Source organism: Protopterus annectens, chromosome 9.part0, assembly GCF_019279795.1.
Source record: "Protopterus annectens isolate FY-2018-M chromosome 9.part0, PAN1.0, whole genome shotgun sequence".
In the NCBI taxonomy this organism is placed as follows: domain Eukaryota; kingdom Metazoa; phylum Chordata; order Ceratodontiformes; family Protopteridae; genus Protopterus; species Protopterus annectens.
Window position 1 is genome coordinate 792,650,993 of NC_056743.1, and position 25,582 is coordinate 792,676,574.

Here is a 25,582-nt window from a genome sequence, read left to right on the forward strand (position 1 = left end):
TAAGAAATCTAAAAATGTAGTCACTGGAGCTGTAAAGGGATCTATATTATTCTTGAAAGCCCAACAAGAAAACCTTTTCCACTTGCTAGCATACAGTTTCCTGGTTGCCATCTTATGGGAGGAGACCAAAATGTGATGCACTGCAGGGGATATGTCCAGAAACCTGGCTAAGACTGGAAGTGGAGCAGCCAAGCTATCAATTTGAGAGATTGAATAGAGGGATGGAGCGTTCCTGATTGATGGGTCAGAAGATCTGGTACCGGGTCCAGAATCCAAGGCTCCTCCCATAGATGGGTCCCTAGAAAGGGGAACCAGATTTGACAAGGCCAGTGTGGAGCAATGAGAATTAGCCTGCAGCTCAATGATTTGGCTTTCTGTAGAACTCTAGGAATTAGTGGAAATGGGGGGAAGGCATAAAGAAGTCCCGGGGGCCAATCATGAACAAGTGCATCCCTGGGTGACTCCCCAAGAGGGTGGATTAGGGCAAGGTAGCTGCTGCATTTAGTGTTTATGGACATGGCAAAGAGATCACAGCAAGACTGGCCCCAATTGCGAAAAATTTTGTTTGCAATTTCCTGTTTTAGGGACCACTCTTGAGGCATCAGGATTCCTCTGCTTAATTTGTCTGGTATCACGTTGGATTTCCCGGGAATATGCGTAGCAATCAGAAAACATTGAGAAGATATTGCCCACTGCCATACTCTCTGGGCCTCTCGACACAGGGGTAGGATCTGGTTCCACCTTGATTGTTGATGTACCACCCCGCTAACATGTTGTCAGTCTGTATTGCAATCGTACCTAGTGAAAGAGAGTTCTGGAATGCCTGCAACACCAGAAGCACTGCTCTCATCTCTAGGACACTGATGTCCAAATGGTACTCATGTTCCTGCCAAATTCCTTTGACAGTCTTTCCCAGATAATGCCCCCCCCCCAATCTGGGAAGCATCCGTGGTCACTGTGGCTACTGGTTGGGGAGAGTGAATGGCCTGCCTAGAGTCACCTGTGTAGATTGAAGCGACTAGCATAGATCCCACTTGCAGAAGTCTGTGATGAAGATCTTGTGGGACATGGGCAACTCCTGCATGGGCCTTTGAGCAAAGAGTAGCCACTATAGGACTCTCATATGTAGATGTGACAGAGGTACTAGTGTTATAGCAGCCGCCATAGTGCCTAAGACCTTTAGAACAAACTTTGCCTGTACTTTTTTCTTCAAGAGCAATATGGACACTTGATGGCACAGTGTCTGTAACCAGTCTTGAGGCAATTTTGCTACCATTTCTTTTGTAATTAATTCTGCTCCTATATATGTAATATGCTGCGATGCCAACAGGGCAGATTTTTCAAAATTTATTGTAATGCCCAGTTCCGAACATGGATGGTGGTGGCTCTTGCCTTGGTTAGTAGATGCTCGGTGGTGGCAGTGAGGAGCCAGTTGTCTAAGAATGGAAACACCTGGAATCCTAGCCATCTCAGGTGAGCCTTGAATACCGCCATGCATTTGGTAAACACTCTGGGGGCTGTAGTGAGTCCAAAGGGCAGAGCTCTGAATTGGTAGTGACTGGCTCCCAGACGGAAGTGTAGATATCTCCTGGATCGCCCGTCAACTTTATATGGTAGTATGCATCCTGGAGATCAATGGAGCACACCCAATCATGTTTTCCCAGAAAGGGGAGTATAGACGGCAGTGTCACCATCCGGAACTTTGTTTTCTTGACATACTTCTTTAGTCTGCTGAGATCCAAAATGGGTCTCCAGTCCCCTGTCTTTTTTGGAAATAAAAAGAACCTTGAGTAAGTTCTGGATCCGATTTGGTCTGCAGGGACATCTTGGATGACTCTTTTTTTCTAGCAACTTTTCAAAAGGTTGCTTGATCCCTTTGACAAGGTGGGATGTCTGGGACTCAACTTGATAGTGGGGGAGGAGAAGAGAAGGGTATGTTGTATCCCCTGGATATAATCGACTGTACCCATTTGTCTTGAGTGATGTTCAGCCAGGCTTTTGGGTACAGTGATAGTCTGCCCCCGACTGCCTCCAGAGTTGGGAAGGCAGGCCTCCCTTCAGGAGCGCTGGAAGGGACTGCCAGAGAAGGTATCTCTGCCGGCCTGATTTTGTGGACCCCCCTCTGCTATGAGAACAGTGCCTTCCATTGTTGTTTCCCCCTATGCCCCTGTGGGAAAATTCACCACGTGCGTCTGGTGAAGCTCTTTGGGATTTATGGAGCCACATCTTCCTGCCCTTATGGCCTTTGGGGTAGGGCCTGATAGGGACGGAAAAATGTACTCCCATGGCAGAGAGAGTTTTGCCTTCCTATTCGCACCTTGTCAGAGTCTTTTACTTTTGGCCTGAACAAGAACAAGCTGTCAAAAGGGGCAATTATGAAAGAAGATTTAAAGGGTTCATCAAACTCACAAAGGCGCATCCAGGAAGGCCTCCTGAGAGCTATTCCTGTGCCTGCTGCCCTGCTCGCTCTATCAGCTGCATAAGAGATGACCTCATGGAGGAGTTGACTATGGAACCTAAGATAGCAAGCTGAGAGGAGACCTTATCTGACACCCCAGCAACTGTAGAACCTTGTTGGGTATCTCCCAGCTCCTTCAGCAGATCACCCTGAAGTCTGGTAAAGTGGCTTAGGTAGTTCAGTGACTGGAGAGTAAAGGCCGCTGATGAAAACATACGCTTCCCATATCTGTCCATCATTCTAGATTCATTCAGTGGATAGAGAGATGAAGTCTCAGCCAACTCCTTTTTGGTGGCCACCACCACCACCACCACCATAGCATCTAGCAGAACACCTCTGGTCAAAAATTCTTTGTCCGAAGGGGTGGTAATGAACTTATTTGGCTTCCTCGGAACAGATTCCACAGATTCTGGGGAGCCCCACACCTTCTGACTCACCACCCCAAGGAGTTGATCGAAAGGCGGAGACACCCAAGAGGTGGAGGGTCGAGAACCAAAAGCCTCCAGGTACACAGATTCATCCTCAGAAGGGTTTAGGGTCTTTCCGCCACCTGTCTGCTTTGGGATCTCTAGAATGTCTGAAAAGGAGGCATCCTCAGAGAATGACCTTGGAGACCCTTCTGAATCCTCTAAATCTGTGTCCGAAGTGACAGACTCCTCAGAGGAGTCTAGATATTTCCTCTTACAAGTTCTCTTCTGAGGGAGCTGTGGAGAGGCTTCAGAAGTGAGACTCACTTAATGGGGCATCCTGGGGCACTGGTTCCCTACACCTGGGGGGGGGGGACGGATGGAACAGAGGTAGAAGATGGCTCCTTATGGGGAAGAGTACCAGGATCCAAGGGTGGCGCCGTCTGGGGTGACAGCACACTCCTCATCACTTCTAAGGTGCCATGGCCCAGGCTCGAGGAGGCCTCTGGCTCCAAAGAGCCCGGGGACCTACCTCGCACCAAGGAGGTGGGCTCCAAGGGCAATGTAGGTGCAGAGCTCACCCACACCAAAGACCCAAGAGGAAGAATTGGATTTGACAATGGTCTGATCCGACCCTCCTCCCTGGACCCAATGGGGGCGCATCTGCTCCCAGACCTATGAACAGAGGATGGAACTGAACAGGTCAGAGCAGAAGTTGGGACAGAAAACCCAGGGGTGAGTCTCGGGCCCGACAGTTCCACCACAAAGACATCCAGGCACTCTGGCTCTGATACCGCTTGGGTGGGAGGAGGAAAAGAAGCGGGGGCAGTAGTAGGTGTCAATTCCACTTCCTTATGAGCTGGACTCGATACAAATTTGGCAAGGGCCAGTGTTGGAAGTAACCTCTTGACCACCCACTCCACGTCATCATCAGATAAGCTCTTGGAGGATCGGGAGGATGGGGCTGAGGACTTAACACTACCAGCTAAAGATTGCAATAAAGGTGATTGTGGGACCGAGGAGAGTGGATCCAAAGTTGGAGACCAGCTCAGTAAAGGACTCCTACCCGGTTCCGATAAACCCTGAGGAACTGATGGAGACAATTTCTCAGGCCTGACAGCCTTCGAGTCCGAAGTTGTATCCTTGGCTACTTTTCCTGCCGGCTCAGACACAGGAGCCAAAGAAGAAGCCAGTCTGGTAAACCTTTCAGATCTGGGGGACTGAGAAGGTTTTGAGCAAGTCTGGGAGACCTTCTACCTCCTCAGCAATTAGCTTACTCCTGCATTCCTGTAACACCCTCAAACTAAAACCATGGCAGATGGAGCAGGAATCCTGCAAGTGAACTGCACCTAGACAATAAAAGAAACTAGTGTGCCTGTCAGTAAGTGACATCTTTTGGGTAAAAGAGTCGCATTTTTTAAAGCCAGACTGTTTGGCTTCCTTGCCTTCCTTGGACATATTACCAACACAAAACTAACACCACACTGTCAAGGAAAGGGTATGATACTATGTATTCTACAGCTGTAAGGCAAAAAACGTTAACAGGATAACAAGACTTTTTCTTTTTTTTTTAAACACACAGGTTTGAGAAGTGGGAGGAAGAAAAGGGCTAGAGGAGAGGTTTCTAACTTAAAAGACAAGCTCTAGCCAAAGGAGATGTCTCTAACTTAAACAACGAACCTCTCAGGGAAAAAGGGTTAAATAAAGGAGAGCCCTCTAACTTAAACGGGTGTGAGAAAAAAATTAAGAAAATAACAAACCTTCTAACTTAAGTAAATTCAAAGGATAAACACAAAACTTTGAGATGTGATAGGGAGAATTCAGGCCTACTGACAGCGACGGCCACACACAACAGCTCGCAACAAGCAATAAACCAACAATTAACAGCAACTAACTTAAACTTAGAGACTAAATACACAATACCTACAACTAACTAACTATTCTCAATCACAACACTATAACAATTGAGAGAAAACAGAAGAAAAAAGATTTCACTTAGCCTGAACCTAATGAGAAGCACCCGATCTAGTTTAGCAGCAAACGAGATCTGGGTTATCTTCTCTAGACATCATGGGATAGGGTGTAGCCTCGAGCCAGTGGAAGCTCTCGAGCTTTAGTAAAAGGCAGAGTCGGAACCAATGCTCGGTTCTGAACCCAACCAGCAAGAAAGAAGGCGAGATAGGACAACATAACATCTGAAGTTTTTGTTTGAATGGTGGAAATAAGACTGGTTGTTGTTGTATCTTCCGGCTTTTCCCGGTTAGGGGTCGCCACAGCGGAACTCCGGTCCGCTAATGATTGGCAGTAGATTTTTACATGCCGAGTTGCCGGCCCTGATGCACAACCTTCAACGAAGGTATACCCATTCACGTATGTCTCCACACAGAAGACGCTCTAGCTGAGAATCGAACAGGACGGTGGAAATAAGACTGGTGGAGAAGTTAAAAAGACTAAGGTATCAAAAAGGAAAAAAGCCCTTAAAATGATAAGGAGATAAATGGATTTTCTATAGTAGAGCAGGGATGTACTCTCCAATTTGAGATATGTATAAATCTAAGGATTTGACTTTCAAGTTTTGTTTTTTGTTTTTTTTTTTGAACAAGGAGGAGTTTAACTTGGAAAACAGGGTTATTTGTAGGGTAATAATGCAAAAGGCATCATAAGCTAATAAAATACCAAAAGAAATGACAAGTCGCACATAACCATGTCTTTAATGCAACATGGAAAACAGGCATGCCTCTGCCATATAAAAATGGGAGCTAAGTATTATAGCATTGCACTGCTCATACTGATACATCTGTGAAAATACTAGAAGTCATTCTGTCAGGAAAATTAAAAGAGGAGATTAATGACAGAGAAGTATTAAATAATAAGCAGCATAGATTTTTTTGACATGGCATAACAATATAAGTCTATGCCTGCATTTTCCTGCATCTAAAATAAAAATCTCCCTTTATATACATATATGCAAAATGCACACACCTATATATTTTTATGTAAATATGTAAATAAATACATGTGTGTGTGTGTGTGTGTGTGTGTGTGTGTGTGTGTGTGTGTGTGTGTGTGTGTATGTATGTATGTATATATATATATATATACACACACACACACACACACATATATATATATATGGGTTCTGTTTGAATCTCGAAATACTGAAATGTCAAATTTCAGTATTTCGAGACCAAATTGTCGAATCTGCAGTTGTGCGAAACTGCAGAGTATCGAACCCAGAAATGTCGAACCAGCGGTACTGATGGCACGTTAATTAAGTGTCCTGTTTTTTAAGGGTTTTGGGGAGGGTTTGTGTGTATGTGAGTGTGTTGGGGAGTGTTAGGTGTGGGTTATGGTAGGTAGGTGAGAGTGTGAGAGTGTCAGTGTTGAGAGTGGTGGTGTTTGTATGTATGTGATGTGTGTTTGTGCAAGGGGGGTGTAGAATGTGTGGTGGTGGGTTTTCTGTCTTTCAGTGTTTAGTGCGGCCTCGGAATTAGTATATATAAGTAGCAGGGGTGTGGGGGCTCCACATGGGGGGGTGCATGGTGGCTTGGCCTCCTGCTTATAGGATGGGTAGGTGTGTGTGTGTGTGCGTGTGTTTGTTTTGTTGTGTTCATGTGTATTGTTTTGCTTTGTTGTAGTGTCGGGAGGTAGGTGTATTTGTGTTTGTATGTCTGGTGTAGTGTTTTGTTGACGTTCATGGTTTTGGTTTTCGGGTTTGTGAGTTTTTGGCTTTATAGTCTCGGGATACTGAAATTTGATATTTCAGTGTTTCGAAATTATGAAGTGAATCCATAGATATATATATATATATATATATATATATATGCACACACACACACACACACACACACACACATATATATATATATATATATATATACATACATACATACATACACACACACACACACACACACACACACATATATATATATATATATATATATATATATATATATATATATATATATATATATATATACATACATACACACACACACACATACATAGGACTACATATTTTGTCATGATTCATATCACTGAATCCAAAAACTGCTCAATCTTGAAATCATCAAAAAAATTAAATAAAAAGTAAAATAAAGAGTATTTTTGCAGGGGCAAGCCTCACCCCTTGGAACCCCAAAACCCCCTACTAATTTAATATACCAAATCTGACATCGTACTACAATGGGGAAAGGGCAAATTCTCAACTTTCCACCGTTTGTGATCTTGCATAGAGAAAAGGCCAGCAATGTGCTATCAGCTGATTTTTGATCAGCTGTCCCAGCTGTTTTACACAAGTCATACCTAAGGGACCAAATGTACACAAACTAACTTTTAATATTAATATTAACAGTCTGAAAAATACAAAGACAGCATTATGAACACTAACAAATCAAAAGGGAAATATAGGAGGAAGCTCTTACATTCTGTGGCAATGCACAAGTAAGGGAAAAAGAGAATATATCATTATTTTGCAACATGGATTATTCCCTTTTCCTTGAGGTGATATGACCTCAGAATTTAACATATAGCAGTGGAATGATATAGGAAGGGTGACAGAGAACTTGTCCCTCCTCCACACACATACGAAGATGATAGTGAACAGGAATGTAATAAAATGTTATCAACATTTCTGTATTTAATTTCAAACGGACTATATGTTACATGAATACATAAACAAACAAAAAAAGGAAATGCACCCATGGTACAAGACAGAAAAAGGGCAAAACTTCTCATAAGAGGGACTATAGGTCATTACGCTCTTTGACACTCATCAACATCCAGAAATTTATAAAAATCATAAAGACAGGCTACACAGTATCATACAAGAAAGTAAAACAGAATCCAACTTAGATTGTATGTATTAACCCCTACAAAATGAAAAAGTACATGTTACCTAGAAAACAAACAATGGTCAGTGATAATAATCTTTACATTTCAACTAGAAAATAAAATAAGACAGCTCACATCTTTATGCTTACTTTCAAACTGAGCATGAACTGGCATTAATTATTATACTGATATGAGCCACCCTAGCTTTATGGGTTTGTATCAGTTGCTGTCAATGTAAAGTAATCAATTACTCAAATGAAATTGCCAGTAAGGTGAAACTTTCTACAGTCTTTAGAATATTCATTGCACAAGTAGAATGTTAGTGGTGTATTTGTGTAGCCAGAAAAATAAAGCCTGTAAAGACACAAATTACCTCATGTTCTTAGGAGGTGAGATCAACGGCTGAGCAAATCTTGTAGAATCATAGCTGACTCATAGTTAAAAAGGTATGCTTACACCGCATCAGGCATGTGTTCACGCCCAATATTATCTATAAAAGAAAAGTCCCAGGATGTACTTATGAAATTGTTTCTGAAGTCTTTCAATTCTGATTGCATGTCACTCAAGTGATGTTACAATGTGGAGTCTGAGCTTCAGGAGCAGTTATGTAGACCTTTTGAAGAACGCAAGCTCTTGCTTTTCTTGCAAACCACTCATCACTTTTACTAGGATTAACTTTGAAAACTACAGATATCTTCCTGCTAAGACAGAACAGACGCAAATGGTTTATAGTACTTTTTTCATCAACAGAAAAAATGTGGATATTTAACCATATGAGTTAAGTAGCTACTAGTTATTATGCCTGGATAAATTTGTTCTCTATTTTGGCAGTGAAAACCAGTTCTACATAGCATTTGCACTGTTACCATTTTGATGAATATTTTAATTTTGTAGTTTATTCTCCAAATGCAACAGATTCTGAAGTCCAAAATCCTCAATATTGTCTTTTCTGGTGAAGAAATGTTCCTCAATTACAGACCAGGTGCTGTGAAGCCATTTGATAATTAAGAGCTCTGACTTACATGCAAGCCCATAATGTTGCATGTGAAGGATACCTGCCAACTGTAAAATAAACGCAAAAAATAATGTCTTGGAAATGGTTTAATGATTGAAAAATAAAACTCCTGTAGAAAATATAAAATTAGCTATGGCTGGATTACATAAGCAAACCAAATGGAGAATCCTGCCTTAAATACACAGTGGTGCTTCTGGGATAACTATCAACTTTAAGGTTTTATTCAGCTTGCATTTCATTATTATTAGCAAGTTATACTACATATAATAGGATTTGTGCTACTGAAACAGTCATCTTTTCTGTTGATCTTTTCCCTACACAAAATGTCTTATGTCATCAAAATTTACTGCCATGGAAAGATTATGATATCATTACAGAGGATTTTTAATTAAAGGAAACAGCTACACTGAGAAGTAAACTTTACAATAACCTTAAATTAAAAGGCCACAATGATGAAAGCTTCTTTAGTATTGAAGAGTGAAGCACTGAAATGTCAGATAATTACATTAGTTCACTTGGAATCAAATTTAGGATTCATATTTTTGAAAGGTAAAATTTAGGGTGATAGAACCTAATTAAACACTAGTCGTTATCTTTTTTTCTGCTTAAGACTGCTGAATACTAAACAGATTTCACTGGTCCATAATCAGGCTTTCTTTTCAATGAACACTTTAGTACTTATTATCAGTTTAAACTACAATTTAGCTTAACAGTCTATTATCATTACCAGGTGGTTAAGAGTGGTTCAGTGTCTTAGACAATATCTATATCTTTTTAAATGTTTTAGCAACTATACCATTTGAAATATTTTTTTTTTACTTATGGTATACTTTACACCTACATATAATATGGTAAAACCATATAAATAATTCAGATCTAAAGTAATATTTAAAAAAAAATTTGTAACATTTAGTTTTTAAAAAATCCATTTAAAGAAACAGGATTTTATATAACTGGAATTTTCATTAATGTTATTTTGTGAACAAATGGGTCCTTCTTAGCACAGACTGTCTTCTCAATCTCTCAAACAAAAGCTACTGTAATGTTGAACACAAAGATATTGTTTACTGAGACATCAGAATTTGGTAAAAAATGACAGCATTGCTAACTGTTGAATTCTACTCTTCTTTTGCAATATGCTATGTTTGAGCTCTACTAAAAGAACACTTTTTTGTAACTGCGCCTTTTGTAGTAGGTAGGCGTGGCTTTTTTGAGAGATTTATCCACTGAGGTTAGAACATAAGATTTTTACATGCAACACTGTTGCCGTTCTTTTTCACATCTCAGCTAAGTTTGAATTCATTACTTTTTATCTTAATGTTAGTGAGTTTTTAAGAAAGAAACAAAAATGTAATGCACATTCAGTAATAATCAGAAATTTGCAAAACTTTAATTGTTTTTGTGTATTCCCCAAACAGGCTGTTTTAATAATTCAACACCTCTGGAATATACATCAGAGTCATTCTGAGTTATTCAGTTCAATGCTTTGCTTGTGCTTATCCTGATTAATTTCACAAGTGACAGGACAGGGTACCATACAAGCATGGTAAAAGGGCAGAAGGTGGAAGGAGAAGCTTAACTTTCAGACAAGCCTTCCAGTCTTTGGTAGACTGGGCAGAGAACGACCAGGTACAACAGGACAAATTACAATTCAATAAAATGCAACAGTATTCTTTGTCATGTTTCAAGCAGAGGAAAATAATATTCCCAATTTTGTGAGCAACTGATCTGTGCTGATAATTTGTAAAGATTTGCTAAATATTTTGTGCCCAGCTTTGCACTACAATGATTTGGGTTTCTATGGTTCTACTGTGCATACCTGGGTTTCTCTTTAATGAATGTTTTAATTTTCATTTGACATCTTTACCTTCAGAATGCTCATTTACAACCTTCCAAGACCTTTAACAGTGGGCAAACCACTTCCCTTTACAGGCTCAGGCACAGAAATTGAAATATTACTTAGAAACTCTGAGCAGTGACAGGACACATCTCAAATGCATGCCTTTGCACCTGGTGATTCTCTTCAGAAATCATAGCGGGGAGGGGGCCCTCTCAAATGCTAGAGGTAAGCCAGGCCAAATGAGAACAGCCAAGGTTACATTTTCTACGATGGCATATATATTTTGGGCCAATTTAATGTGATGAGGCAGCTTAATGTATCTCCATTTGATAGAGAGGGAGCAGGAGAAATAAAAACAGGGAGAGGGAACCCAGTTAGCAGCTGCATCATGATTTCTTTTGTCTTTGCACCAGATCAGTTCTAGCATGCTTAAACTGTTCCATAGGCATGCAGAAGGATCAGCTGCTATTGTTATCTTACCCTCATCCCTTCAAATCGTGACAAGGCTCTTAGGGGTCTCAATGCTCTTAGTGTCCTAAGGGACTTAATGGCACCTAGTTCCGAGTAGCCCAGGGCATTAGCTACAAGGCTGACTATAGAGACCTACACAGAAACAGAAAAGCAGAAGGTTCCAGACTGTTAGAATACATTCCCTATCACTGACAATATTAACTGTACTCTGGATGTTGCCCCCTTTGGCGATGACCCAAGGCTGGACTGCCTAGTTCGCTTGCCTGAAAAACAACCTGGAAGGAAACATGTGGTTGAGAGAGAGAAAAAAAGAGGCATGAGAAAAAACACAAGGGAGGAAACAGTAACAAAAAGGCAGAGACAAACACACACACTCATACATACACACACGCATACAGACAGAAGACTAAAGGGAACCTGCTGAAGGATCATCCCAATGGATGACAAAAGCCTTACCCTCACTCGTACTGCCTGAGGATTCCATCAAGGATGAAGAATAAAATCCCATTAAATTAAGCCAGAGAAATAAAAGGTACCTAAGAAAAAGAATATAAGTAAATTTACACAGCATGTGAAACTGCTTTCATAATCTTACTGTGATGGGCTTTCTCTGTAGCCAAGCTGGAGAGTCCATGCTATTGTCACATACTGCACAGGGACACAGGTTTGTCAAACTCTTGCTATACAAATTCAAGACTGAAATAGTATGCATACTTTGTTATTCCCTCCTTTTCACAGGCACATCAGACCCCTGCCAGTGTATGATCATTCTGTTTTCTGATACCTCTCTTTGAAGCTTTACTACATCAAAAAAACACTTTATAAGTTGCATGAATGCATATGCTACACTTTCCACACAGGAAATGCTTTACTCATTGTATTTCTGTCTCAAAAGAATATTTTACTAACCCACTAAGGGTTCTCTCTTGTAAACACAGAATCAGTGCTACCATTGCATTTTATGTAGTTTTATTCTTGTCTAGGTCATTCATTGCCAATGCAATGCATCCACATTTCCATATAGTTAACAACAACATACAGTACCTCATATTCTAAACCTGGATTAACCATCAGTGCTTAAAACATGCATACCTAACAGTTATTGATACATCAGCATAGAAGGCAACAGAATTGCAGCAAATACTAGGAAAAATACATATGTTGATTTTTGCAGTTATGCAAGGGAAAAGAAGAGTTTGAGAGTTTCAGTCTGAAAATATATGGGCTATCTTTGAAACATAAGTAAAGTTAAAGTTGGAATACCAGTTTTAAACTGACAGCTCAAATAAACAGGAGTAAAACATTGCCACATATATTCATTCCAGGGAGTGTGCACCAAGGCATCTTCTTAGTAACAAGAGATGTGTTTTTTGCAAGTTAAAATAGTGCTATGCTGTTAACAGACTGTGACTACAAATGCTATACAACACATGGAGGCTGAAAATAACTGCAAACGTTTTCATAACATACCTTTCAGCAAAAACTTTTTCTGTCATCTCTGTATTCATAAAATGTCTTCAAATACTCAACCAAGCTTTTCTTTTACATTTACAGGCTAAAATAAGAAGGTAGCCAACAGAAAATATTAGTTCATTCAAGCATGAAACACCTTTTCATATACCTCGAGTTCACACCCACACTGCCTTATGGTGTCCATAACTTTTTTGGTCTGGCTTTTTTAACTAAGTGACTTACCAGATAATAATAGGCAGTATTAGAAAGGGCAAGGAGTTATTAACAAAACAACACTAATATTGTTAATTTGGGATGTCCTGCAGTGGAGAAATTAATCTCTGCTTGCCACTTATTCATATTTTCAAATTTATGGTCAATATTTTCATAACTGAGTCCCCTACATGTTATTGATGTGAACGTGTAAAACACCAGTGTGGGAGACAGGATAATTCACTGTCAATGCTGGTTTATATTACACTATACTGGAAATATGGCTAGTTGGTTGCTAGTAATTATTAAAATAAGCAGTCTGTCAATATGTACTTAATACTTCAAAAACTGAATCACTGACAAAATGTTGCATGACATTAAGTGGTACCTTAGATGTTGAAGAAAACTGTCAGATTTCCAGTATTTGTTATGGTAATTATATATATTAATGTAAATAGTTTGAGAAACATGTACTTACAGCGGAATACGATAGCTTATGTCTGGTTAACAAGGTGTCTAGGATGTACATTTTTCAAGATTTGAAAATTGTGAAAGTTTTGCAGAAAATATAATTTGGGGTTTGTGTGCATTATAATAAATTACAGTATAAATGGAAAAGACTATGAATGCATCAACTATTTTCAATGTAATGAACATGTCTTACCAATAACATTGCTATTTGTACAGTTTTAATAAATTTTATTGTTCACAAAATATTTACACTTGTTTACCTTATGATTTTTAAGTTTATTTTTCAGAAAATTGCTCTGGAATGCAAGTTGTGCTTAGGCTGCTAGAGGTGTGACATTCCACACCACATAAGCAGGCTTTACAATAATTCCAGTGATGGAAATTGTATGCTATAAATATACCAAATATATTCTTTTAACATATATTAAATTTCCCAACATTGCATATTAAACAAAAAGCCATACTAGTAATGTTTGAAGAAGAGAAAAATATAGCAACAATACCTTCTAAAATATATGTCATGTGAAAAAACATCAAGGCAAAATAGAATAACTCTCCTTACTTAGTTATCTACAGACTGCCAAGTGAAGAAAACCCCACAGCAAACACTACAAGAGTTATAAAAGTGAAACACCTCAGTGACACAATTACATGTTACAATTTCAGAGATGATGTCCATATATAAACCTTCCTTTCTACTTTGTTTACGATGGTGAACTAAGAATTTCTACGGTAACTGTATTTGAGTTTTAAGGCACTGGTTCATGCAACATTGTGCTCTCTGTATGTTACTTCCCTCTAAGCCACAGCACCACTGCACTCATGGAAGCAAAATCAACAGTAAAGTGTTGTATGTTGCTTTCACATACTCAAAAAGGGTTGTGAAAGCAACAATATTTGTTATTAAACAGCAAAACACTGTATGCTGTTTCCTCATAATCAACAGCGCTTCTAAAAGCAATGTAATACTTAAATCAAAATTAAAATGCTCTGGATTGCTTCCCCACAAAAGTGTCTGTTAAAGCAATGCAGTTGTTATCAAGGTTACAATTATGTATATTGCTTCCCTGCAATCATTTTTAACCACACCTCAAACCGTGAGTGGTCCAAGTACAGTTCCAGTGCAAGCCAACATTCTATACTGACAAATCCATTTCTACTGCATGTTCTAGTGAAACTCACTGTTTTATTTTTCAGAATACAGTGCTTCATAAGTAAAAGCTCTTAAACCATGTTTTTGAAAGTGTTGACTGCAGCCTGCTTAAAAAACTAAAATGATACACTTGAGAACAAATATTTTAACACACTTTCATAACAAACTAACATTACCTTCATAGCACAATAATCTGGCACGACCCTGTCCGACTTGAGCTTTTTTTGACTCCTGGGGAACATCAGAGGCAAATCTCAAGTCCAATCTTATTTTTCCTACTCATTCATGTTACCCATGCCATGAGAAAAAACACAAGGGAGGAAACAGTGATATCTTAATTGTGACATCAGTTCCTATCTTAATTAACACCAAACAACAACTGAAAATTGATAGCTTTACTTCCTTTGTAACTGGGTAGAAATGCACAAGCTCTCTAAAATAAAAGTCTAGATTATCTTTGGTTCGAATAAGAAATTAAATTCAACTGATATTGTTCTGATGAGAAACAAATTTCAGAAGGTTGAAAAATTCATAGGTTAATATTTGAATACTAGGCTAACTGCCCTGAATGGCTATTTTAAGCCTAGCTAACAATCTGAAGTCAGAATCATACCATGTATCTTGTATTTATGAGACAAAGACCTTAACTACTATACCAAATCCACCCCATCCAGGCTTGTAGTGAATAATTTTCCTTATTCATTAATATTACAAATAATATTCATTAAGATACAAATATTTGGTATCAGGATGGACATAGCTCCTGTTTAAAGAGCACATGACAAAGCAGGTAGATAAGGTAAACCATACAGTTGAAAACCTTCCAGACAGCATTACGCCTGTCTCTGTGCGTGTGACTGAGTGTATGTGCAAGGGGGAGGTACATACAGCTAGAAATGCCTTAATATCTAAACTGGAATATGCTCTACTAATAACTGCTCTTAATTCTAGTCAGAATACCAAACAGCTTCTAATCACTGCAAACAAACATTTTAAGTTGATACATTTTGCCTCACAATCTGATTATCACTGTCAAACACTGCAAAAAAACAACTTGGCTTCCAGGTTCTTTTCATGCAACATTCCGGCTATACAGCTCTACTTTTAATCTTTTGCATAATTGATAATGTTCCTGCTAAGAAGCATGGTAAACATAAATACTTCTCATGATCTATGTAACAGCACAAAATAATCTTCAACTCTGTAGACATCTCAACTTATACAGACAACAGGAAAAAAAAAGTTTTAGAAAGATTGTTCAGTAAGCTGGTACCATCTTCCTTCAGACATTAGAAATGAGATTAAACACACTGAGTTTAAGAAAAAGCTAATACATCACATAAGCATATCTATTTATGTGTTTGCTTCAGAGACAATGACTGACAATCACTTTACATATTTTTTTAAACTTCTTTACAGCTCTTGAAATATTTAATTATATATTCATTCTATTTAGTCTTGCATTACATTTGCATTGTTTCATTTCACCAAACTATTCAAGAGATTTTACCTTTTAAGTCTAGTTCAACATCTACCTAGAGTACTTAAACATTAACTACTAATACTATTACACTAGTGTGAATATAAAATCCAATTACTGTTTCTCTGGGCGTGTTAACCTGTATTTTCCTCTCATCTTCTTGGTACTTTGTTTACTTGTCTTCTATACTTTTTAATTCTCTTTATAGTAGCTTTTTTTACTCCTCTAACTTATATTAGTCCTTCTACATATTACATCAGGACCTGAAGTACAAGTGCTGCACTTTCTTTAACTGGGCATTCTCAGTAAGTCAAGTGTGTGATTACAAAAAAAATAATAATAATAATAATATTCTAAGAACTGCAATCATTTAAGTAAAAATTCAAGAGCATTCTGATTTTAATATTTGAAAATAGATGGTATACTTGTATCTGATATGTAATTTAAAGATTATTCATGTTTGCTGATACACTTTACTTTCTATCTAAAATCCTTTTAACTTATTGTTATAAATATTTAGTTTACACTTACAAATCAGTATAATTGTACTGTTTTTCTTAGTATGGCCGATTGGCTGAAGTCATGACTTAAAGGGGTTCTTGCACCACTCTACTTAGCCATTTAATAAACTAAAGCAAATCAATTCAAGTCAAATCAAATGAAAGCAAATCAAATAAATACACAAAAACAAACAGAGAGGTTGTAGAAGATAATGTATGCAAGACTCAGACCGACTTTCTCTAATAACATAGCATTTTCAATGGCAAACATACCAAGTTTGTTTAGTCTGTTTTTTTATACTTTTTACCTCCACTTTCGATCAACCATCAGCCCCCTCCCAGCCAAATGGCCCATTTGTTCCCCTTCAAAAGTGTGTGGAGTCAAATTAGAAGCGTCATGAAGGACAGTTTGCATTTTAATATTTTTTCCCCTTCTCCATCACACACTTGGCTAGGTGCTGAAGAGAGGCATGCAGTTGTCTGTCCATTGAGGACATTTCCCTCACTACCACAAGGGGAGTTCCCTCCAAATGGCCCTTCTGTCGAAGCAATATGATTTTCTGTCTGAATATTATACTTATTGTCATGCCGCCTGCTATCTCTGAACTACCTGTGGGTATAGAATACCCCTTTTCTGTAACATACAGTGCTCTAGGATTTAGCTGTATAAAGTAAGGGTATGTGCAAAACAAATAGCTCCTGTAATGGTAATGTAGAAGACTGCCCTTAATGAAAATGTAGTTGTCAACCAGCTCTGCAGTACAGAGAGACGAAACCCTGAGAGTGACCAGGGGTTCCAGGATAAATTAGAGGCCTGGCTGCTAGAGCAGTCAATGAGGGGAACTGCGAGTGAATGGTCAACATTGGCTCATACATCCTGGAGGAGGGAGATATCCCAACCTACTACATGACTAGCAGTTAGTGGTTGTAGGCCTCTATGCATGCAACAGGGAGGGCTACAATGTCTGCAACCACTAAGCGATGTGCAAAAAAAGTAGCTTCAGCTGCATAGGGTATATATTTGTCATTGGAATGGTATAGTGGGGGTTTACATGGTGCCAGAATAACAAAGGGACCTGCATGCAGACCAATGGGAAAAGCATCCAGCTTGTCTGGATAACAGCCTGTTCTCTGCTCAACTTTCAACCCAGCTGCCCAAAAATGGGAAAGGTGCCTGTAGGCAAACTTCATCTGAAGGCAGAGGGGGGTCCCCCAACAAGATGATGTGGTAGGGGTATAGCGGCTGTGGCATTATGGGAAATAAAGAGCTAAATGGATGGAAGAATTGACAGTCAGAGGCAAAATGGGCAAAACTGAGGTACAAAAATCTAGTTGTTTCTAATGGAAACATAATTCTTACAGGGGAATTGTGCATTCAAAGAATTAGCGGCATGGAAGCACCTTAGTGAATCATAGTTTAATCACCCATACATTTTCAGCTCCCTGACATTTGTCATGATATAAAATATGTACTTCTGTCTGTTTTAAGTCTGAAGTTAAGCTCACTAATAAAAATTGCATCCAACAACATGTTTTCATGAGTAAAACATATGGAGCAAATGGTTTGCTTAGCAAACTGCATAGTTTTCATTTTTTTTTAACACGAGAACTTGTTCTCCATACCAATAACATATTCTCTCCTAAAGTAAATGCAGGATTTAAATTATACAAAAGAGATAAATATTTGAAAATGTACAAGTACAGACTCCTCTTAATGGAAGTTATATGCATAATTAGTGTAATATTAAAATATCAGCTTTGTTAACACTCACTCCATAGCAATACATAACTACAGATGGTCGTGTACAATAAGAGGGGCATAGGTCAGATAGCATAACAGTTACTACCAATCAAAATATGGATTACATTTGGTTGAACATCTAATAAGACAAAAAGTGAATAACTTCACAAAAACAAGTTATGTACTTACCATAAAGATACAGCCTTCATCCATGTCCACTCTATCTGATCTAAGGGTCCTTATAACTGCTCATTAGCTCTGATCTGGCAACATGAGTGCTCCAGCCTCAACCCCCTTCAACTTTTTCCCTCCGGTAATGCATCACTCCTCCAAGATATCTCAGATCTGACATCAGAACTTCAGTACAGAAATATTAATTTGGAAGCAGCAGCTTAGGAAAAAACTTACAAAACAATCCTTCAGGTTGTGCAGGAGAAGAATGGGGGGGGGGGGGCAAAAAAAAAGGGTTTGTCATATCAAACGAACATTAAAGAAAGGATCTATCATTATGGTAAGTACATTACGTTTATATCCTATTAATTCAGTCCATCTGATATGACCTATCGGTCAGAATCCCTAACTACAATCTTTCTGGGTGTCCAAAGGAAGGCAGGGCTGTGGAGAGGCAGTCCAACTTGTAATGGTTGATAAATTTATACATGGAAGACCAAGCTGCAGCATCAGAAATTGAAGATGATCTAAAGAAAATCATAGATGCATCAACGGCCCCAGTAAAATGGGTCTTCGGTTTACCTGGTAAACTCTTTTTCTAATCAGTATAAATGAAGATAAAACAATCCAACAAATACCTTGATTGGCACATCTTAGAGACTTTATTTTCCAGCTTATTGGAGGCAAAAGAAATGAAGAGCTGAGTATCTTTCCTGAAGGGTTTATTCCTGTGAATGTAAAAACGTAATTGCCTGTGTACATCTAGGTTAAACAAAATGTATTCTCCTTTATTAGGATAATTTGGGAAGAAAAGTGACAAATGAAAAGTGTGGAACAAATTAGAGTCTGCAGCCACTTCTGGAATAAAGAAAGGATTTGTCCTGACAAATATGCAGTACTTATGAAAGATAATGTAGGGAGAAGAGGAAGATGAAACTTGTAGCTCTGATATTCTCTCCTAGATGAAGTAATGGCCACCAAAACATAGCTTTCCTGGACAACTTCATTTGTGCAATAGAAGTTGGCTCAAATAGGGTGTTAGTTAAAACTTCCAATACCAAATTCAGATCCCATGGCAATACAGCGGTCTTTGATAGGTCATCTAAGGAGAAAGATCCCTTTAAGGAAGGCGCTGCCATAACTTAAGAGAAGTTAAAGGATGGTCCTCGAACTCAACATGAAAACTAGAAATAGCTGCTAGCTGAACCTTGACAATAGAAAAACTAGCACTTGCTTGAAAAATAGACTGCATAAATTGGAGAGTCAGAGAATGATGCACAAAAAGGTCAATGTCTTGAATAACAGCCTATACAGCAAATCATTCCATTTACTGCTATATTTCCTCCTTGTGGAATCCTGGGAAGCCTTAAGAATCTTGATCACTTCACGTGAGAAATGATAACTTCTGATCATCATCAGACTTAGAGAAACCAGGTGGTTAGCCTTAAATTTAGAATGTCTGGGTGAGGCTTGCCAGATGGCTGAGTGACCAGATCTGGAATGGGATCCAGAAGCCACAGCTTTAGAAGAGGGAACCCGATTTATCTGGGCCAGAACAGTGCAATGAGGAAGACAGCTGCATTGTACCTTACTGCATGCAACATGAATCTAGAAATTAAGGGAAGAGTGGTAAAGTGCAGAGTAGCCTCAAAGGCCACTGCTGGGACAGAGCATCCCTGGGTGACTTTCCCAGAGTTGGGATCAAGACAAAGAACCTGCTGCATTTGGCAAACAGACCAGAGGCAAAAATATTGCAGCAGGGAGTGCTCCAACAAAGAAAAATCTGATTGGTTACCATTTGATTAAGACACCACTTGTGAACTGTAATCTGAAACATGCTGAGCTTGTCCACTACACAACTGGCAACTCCAGGGATATGTGTTGCCACAAGAAAGTGGTTGGAGGCCATCTCCCATTGCCATACACTGACTGCTTCCCAGCATAGTGGGTAAGATCTGGTTCTTCCCTGCTTAAGTATATACCAAACCACATTCATGTTCTCCATTTAGATCAAAATCACAACCTGGGGAAAGCTGTCCTGACGTTTCTGCATCATTAGGAGGACTGGCCTTAACTCCAGCAGATTTATGTGAAAAGAAGCCTCTTTATCAGACTACTGACCTTAAAAAAGTCTCCCGTCATAATGCCCCCACCCTAGGGAGGACACATCTATAGTCACTGTAGCCCTTGGAGTGGGGCTTGCAAACAGTTTCCCCTTTAAGACCAGAGAAGACTCAAGACACCATCCTAAGTGAGATCTGTAAACATCCATGATGATTTTTGTCAGCCTGAGAGGATATGATCAACAGACCACTCTGCTTTTTCAGGGATGGCCTGCATCTGTCTCCTCTATGGTTTTGAATACTGGCAAAGACACTCTCCATACCCACAGTGCCTTTTTTTAGGCAACGCCAACCTGATAAACCTACCAACATAAGAAAACAAGCAAAGAAAATAGGAAGGTGCTGCTGATCAATACTAGAAGCCAGAAAAAGAAGTTATGTACTTACCATAATGTTCCATGCAAGTTGTTCATCTCGCCTTCATTCTCACAGATGGGTTCAGAGCCGATCCTCGGCTCCGAGTCGGCCTACTACAAAGCTCGAGGTCTTCAAATAGCTCGAGGCCAAGTCCTTATCCCATGATACACCTAGAGTTACCTAAGATCTTGTTTGCTGCATATAATAAAACCATATGTCATTCTATCACTCCATAAGAGAAAGTATAGAAGGGTTGAGCAACCAGGAAGGATCCAGCATCTTGGTCTTCCAAAAGCCCAGGAGGGGGTAGATGGGAGGGAAGTAAGAATGAAGGCAAGATGAACAACTCACATGGAACATTATGGTAAGTACATAACTTCTTTATGTGAAGTTCTTCTATCTTGCTGTTCACTTACAGATGGGTAGCGTCCCAAGCACCATCTATCTTGGGTGGCTCACGGGAGTATGTTTTTCAGGACAGTAGACCCAAAGGAGGCCCTGTCAACTTTGTAATGAGTGATAAAGGTATGAGGTCTTGACCAAGTGGCTGCTGCACAAATGTTATCAATAGGAAGTCTGGCAGAAAAGGCAGAGGATGTAGAAACTGCTCTGGTTGAGTGAGCCTTAATTTTGTGTTGTAAGGGCATATTGGCAGCTGAATAAGCAAATGTGATACAATCAGATAACCACTTAGACAGAGTTGTTTTAGCCACTGTCATACCTTTCCTGGAGTCTGATAAGGAAACAAAAAGCTGTTCAGGTTTCCTAAAATCTTTTGTTCTATCCAAGTAAAATCTGAGCTGTCTGTGAACATCAAGTTTGTGCAGCATGTATTCTAGATTGTTGGAGTGACTGGGGAAAAAAAAACTGGCAAATCAATAATTTGATTAAGATTAGTTGCATTGCAAACCTTAGGCAAAAAGGAGGGGTTTGTTTGAAGTGAGACTCTGTCAGCATGGAAAATCAAAGAAGGAGGCTTAATGGACAAGGCTTGAAGCTCTGACACTCTGCAGGCAGAAGTAATAGCTACTAAAAGATAGTCTTCCATGACAAAATTTGAAGTCACATGAGGAAGTTGGTTCAAATGGAGAAAGAATAATGCGGGAAAGCATAAAATTTAGATTCCATGGGGAATAGGGAGATTTCACAGGTGGTCTTAGATGAAAGGTTCCTTTGAGAAAGGCTTTGGATAATTTGTGTGACATAAAACTCAATCCTTCAAATCCAAGATGAAAATTAAAAATGGCAGCAAGTTGAACACGAACTGTTGCTGCTGCAGGTCCTTTTTGAAAATTATAGTCAAGAACTCTAAAATGGAGGCCATAGGGGCTTGGTAAGGATCAATATTGTTTTTAGAGGCCCATATAGAAATTTTTTTCCATTTGCTAAGGTATAGCTTCCTCATAGAAGATTTATGGGAGAATAAGAGAATTTGCTTTGTCTCATTGGAAAGGTTATGGAACCTGGCTATGATAGGAATTGGAGCAGCCAAGCTGTCAGCTTCAGCGACTGCAGAGAGGAATGAAGTTCCCCCGATGACTGCGTCAGAAGGCCAGGAAAGTACAGTTGTGTACACCTACCATAAATGTAGATGTTCGAGTGTCTTCACTGTTGCAGTCATAACTGTAGGGTGCTCCTGCCAGCAGGCAGCCCGAGGTCGGCCAGAATCCCAAAGTCTGGGTCCGGCGTCGGCTGTACAAGCCAGTACCCTGACGTCAGTACGCTCTGGTACATAGTCCACAGCCGATGCCATCTTCTCCAGCCTTTCTTGCCCTAGATGTCAGAAGTCCCCCAATAAATCAAAAAAATGAATCCAACAAGGGAAACACAAATACACCACAAAGGAGAGAAAAAGAGGGGATAGGAGGGAGGGAAACACCGACTGCAACAGTGAAGACACTCGAACATCTACATTTATGGTAGGTGTACACAACTGTACTATGTTCATCGTGTTTCACTGTTGCAGTCATAACTGTAGGGTGGAATCCCAAAGCAGTGAAAAAGGGAGGAGGTTTAGACAGAAGAAGGGGCAGCAAGAAGACCCTGCAAAACAGCAGAGGCAAAGCCTGCCCTGGTCTTAGAATACAAAGAGAGATTGTAGTGCTTGGAAAAAGTATGCACAGAACTCCAAGTGGCAGCTTCCAAGATATCCTTGGTAGGAACTCCCCTGAGAAAAGGTGTAGAAGTAGCAGCTGCTCTAGTAGAATGACTTCTCACAGTACCTGGAAACTGTTTCCCATGATGAGTGTAACAAAATCTTATTCCATAAGAAATCCATTTGGAAATAGTTTGTTTGGAAATAGCCTTACCAAGAGAACTGGAGGCAAAAGAAACAAACAATTGGTTAGATTTTCTGAACTCTTTAGTCTTGTCCAAATAAAATTGTAACTGTCTGTGCACGTCCAAGGAATGCAAAATCCTTTCCCCTTTATTCTGAGGATTAGGAAAGAAGGTAGGAAGGTGAATAATTTGATTTAAAGCCACTTTCGAAATCACCTTAGGCATGAAAGTAGCATTGGTCCTCAAGGATACTCTGTCCTGGTGGAAAATAAGGAATGGTTCCACAGCCATGAGAGCTTGCAACTCTGAGACCCTTCTGGCAGAAGTCAAAGCTAACAAAAGAACTGTCTTCCAAGATAAAAACTTAATATCTGAAGATGCAGCAGGCTCAAAAGGAGGCAAAGTAAGTTTTTCTAAAACATAATTAAGGTCCCAAGCAGGAACAGGAGGGGTCCTGGGAGGCCTTAAATTCTTAGCCCCTCTCAAGAATTGTCTCACCAAAGGATGAGAAAAAATTAGAAGTTATGTACTCACCATAACGTTCCATCTGAGTAGGTGTATTCATTTGTCTGCAACCTGTGGGTTATGGATCCGATATCGGATCCGAACCGGCATGGTTTACCAGCTATGGATCCAAGCTCTCAGCTCCTCCCCTCACCCATAATACCCTGCTCTACCCTCATGACCTCAGATCGAGTTTGCCAACAGCAAGAACACCCTGAAAAGGGTAACACATAATATGCAGGAAACTGAAAGGCCAGGGGGATAGGAGGGCGGGATGGTTGCAGACAAATGAATACACCTACTCAGATGGAACGTTATGGTGAGTACATAACTTCTAAATCTGAAGTAGGAGATTCATTTGTCTGCAACCTGTGGGACAGAGTCCCCAGCTACCTGAATCTTGGGCGGCCATCATGGAAGGATATTCGGAAGCACCGCGGAGCCAAAGGATGCTCTACCCCTAGATGCAAGATCCAACTTATAGTGGGAAATAAAAGTATGAGATGAAGCCCACGTGGCTGCTGCACAAATATCATCTAGAGGAATCCTAGCCTTAAAGGCTGCCGAGGTAGATACTGACCGGGTTGAATGGGCGTGTACACCCTCCGGTGCGGGCCTTCCTGAAGCTTGATAAGCCAATAAGATACACTGTGAAATCCAGCGAGACAGAGAGACTTTAGAAATTGGCTTGCCCAAATTAAATTTAGCAAAGGAAATAAACAACTGGTCGGATTGTCTATGACCAGCCGTTCTGTTTAGATAAAATCTAAGTTGCCTGTGAACATCTAAGGAGTGAAGCTTGTATTCACCTTTGTTTTCATATTTAGGAAAAAAAACAGGGAGGTTAATGGATTGATTAATGTTTGCTTCAGAAGCTACTTCAGGAAGAAAGGACGGGTTGGTCCTGAGGTAAACACGGTCCGGATGAAATACCAAGTAAGGAGGTTTAGCTGATAATGCTTGGAGCTCTAAAACTCTCTTGGCCGATGTAATGGCTACTAAAAAGGCTGTCTTGAAAGACAAGAATTTGAGATCCACCGTAGCCGTTGGTTCGAAGGGGGGGGCGGTCAAGGCCTGGAGAACTAAGGAGAGGTCCCAAGGAGGAACCGCTTGTTTTACAGGGGGCCTGAGAAGGAAAGTACCTTTAAGGAAAATTTTACACAACTTGGCTGACATGAGTGGACTAGAATCATGACCAATGTGATAATGAGAAATTGCCGTCAGTTGTACTTTGACTGTGGAACTGCTGGCACCATCGTTAAAAAGAGTGGTTAGAAAGTCAAGCACTAAAGGGAGAGGAACCGTGAAGGGATTCAGGCCTTGCCGCTCCGCCCACAAAGAAAACCATTTCCACTTGCTGCGGTAGACTTTCCTAGTGGACGGTTTATGAGCTGCCACCAGGATTGCCTTAACAGGTGACGAAATACCGGGAGTCCTGATCAAGAGTGGAACTGGAGCAGCCAAGCGGTCAGCTTCAGGTTGTCCAGGTTCGGAGGAGATATGCAGGATGGGTGGGATATCAGATCCGAATGGGATCTAGAATCCAAGGAGGATTCACCGAGTGAGACCTTAGAAAGGGGAACCAGATCTGTCGAGGCCAAAACGGAGCAATGAGAATCATTCTGCAACCCACCCAAGAGGCTTTCTGAAGAACTTGGAGCATCAGAGGCAAGGGTGGATAAGCGTACAGAAGACCGGGTGGCCAAGCATGCACCAGAGCGTCTCTTGGAGAACCTCCTTGAGGTATCAGAGCGAAAAACTGTCGCACTTGGTGTTTGAGGGAGAGGCAAAAGATCGCATGAAGGAGTTCCCCACCGTGCGAATATGCGTTCCGCTACTTGAAAATTGAGAGACCACTCGTAAGGGGTCAGAATGGTGCGACTGAGCTTGTCCGCCAGGATGTTGGACCGACCCGGAATGTGTGTTGCTATTAGAAAGCGGTTGGTGGAGATTGCCCATTCCCAAACTCTCATGGCTTCTCGACAAAGAGGGTAAGACCTTGTTCCCCCTTGCTTGTTGATGTACCAGACAACAGACATGTTGTCCGATTGAATCGCAATTGTTCCCAAGGGAAGAAAGTCCTGAAGTGCTAGCAACGCTAAGAGCACTG

The 25,582-nt window shown here is 40.1% G+C and overlaps 1 protein-coding gene across 4 annotated transcripts in view; it reads right to left on the reverse strand.

The window, feature by feature from the left end:
• SCN8A (sodium voltage-gated channel alpha subunit 8) overlaps positions 1-25,582 on the reverse strand; it is a 1,580,263-nt gene that overhangs the window by 291,900 nt on the left and 1,262,781 nt on the right. For 2 of the 4 annotated variants that reach the window (XM_044083429.1, XM_044083428.1), the window contains exon 15: positions 11,037-11,159. The exons of the other annotated variants lie outside the window; for them this stretch is intronic. In XM_044083429.1, coding sequence (XP_043939364.1) covers positions 11,037-11,159 — 123 coding nt within the window. The remainder of the gene's footprint in view (positions 1-11,036; positions 11,160-25,582) is intronic. 4 annotated transcript variants of the gene reach the window in all.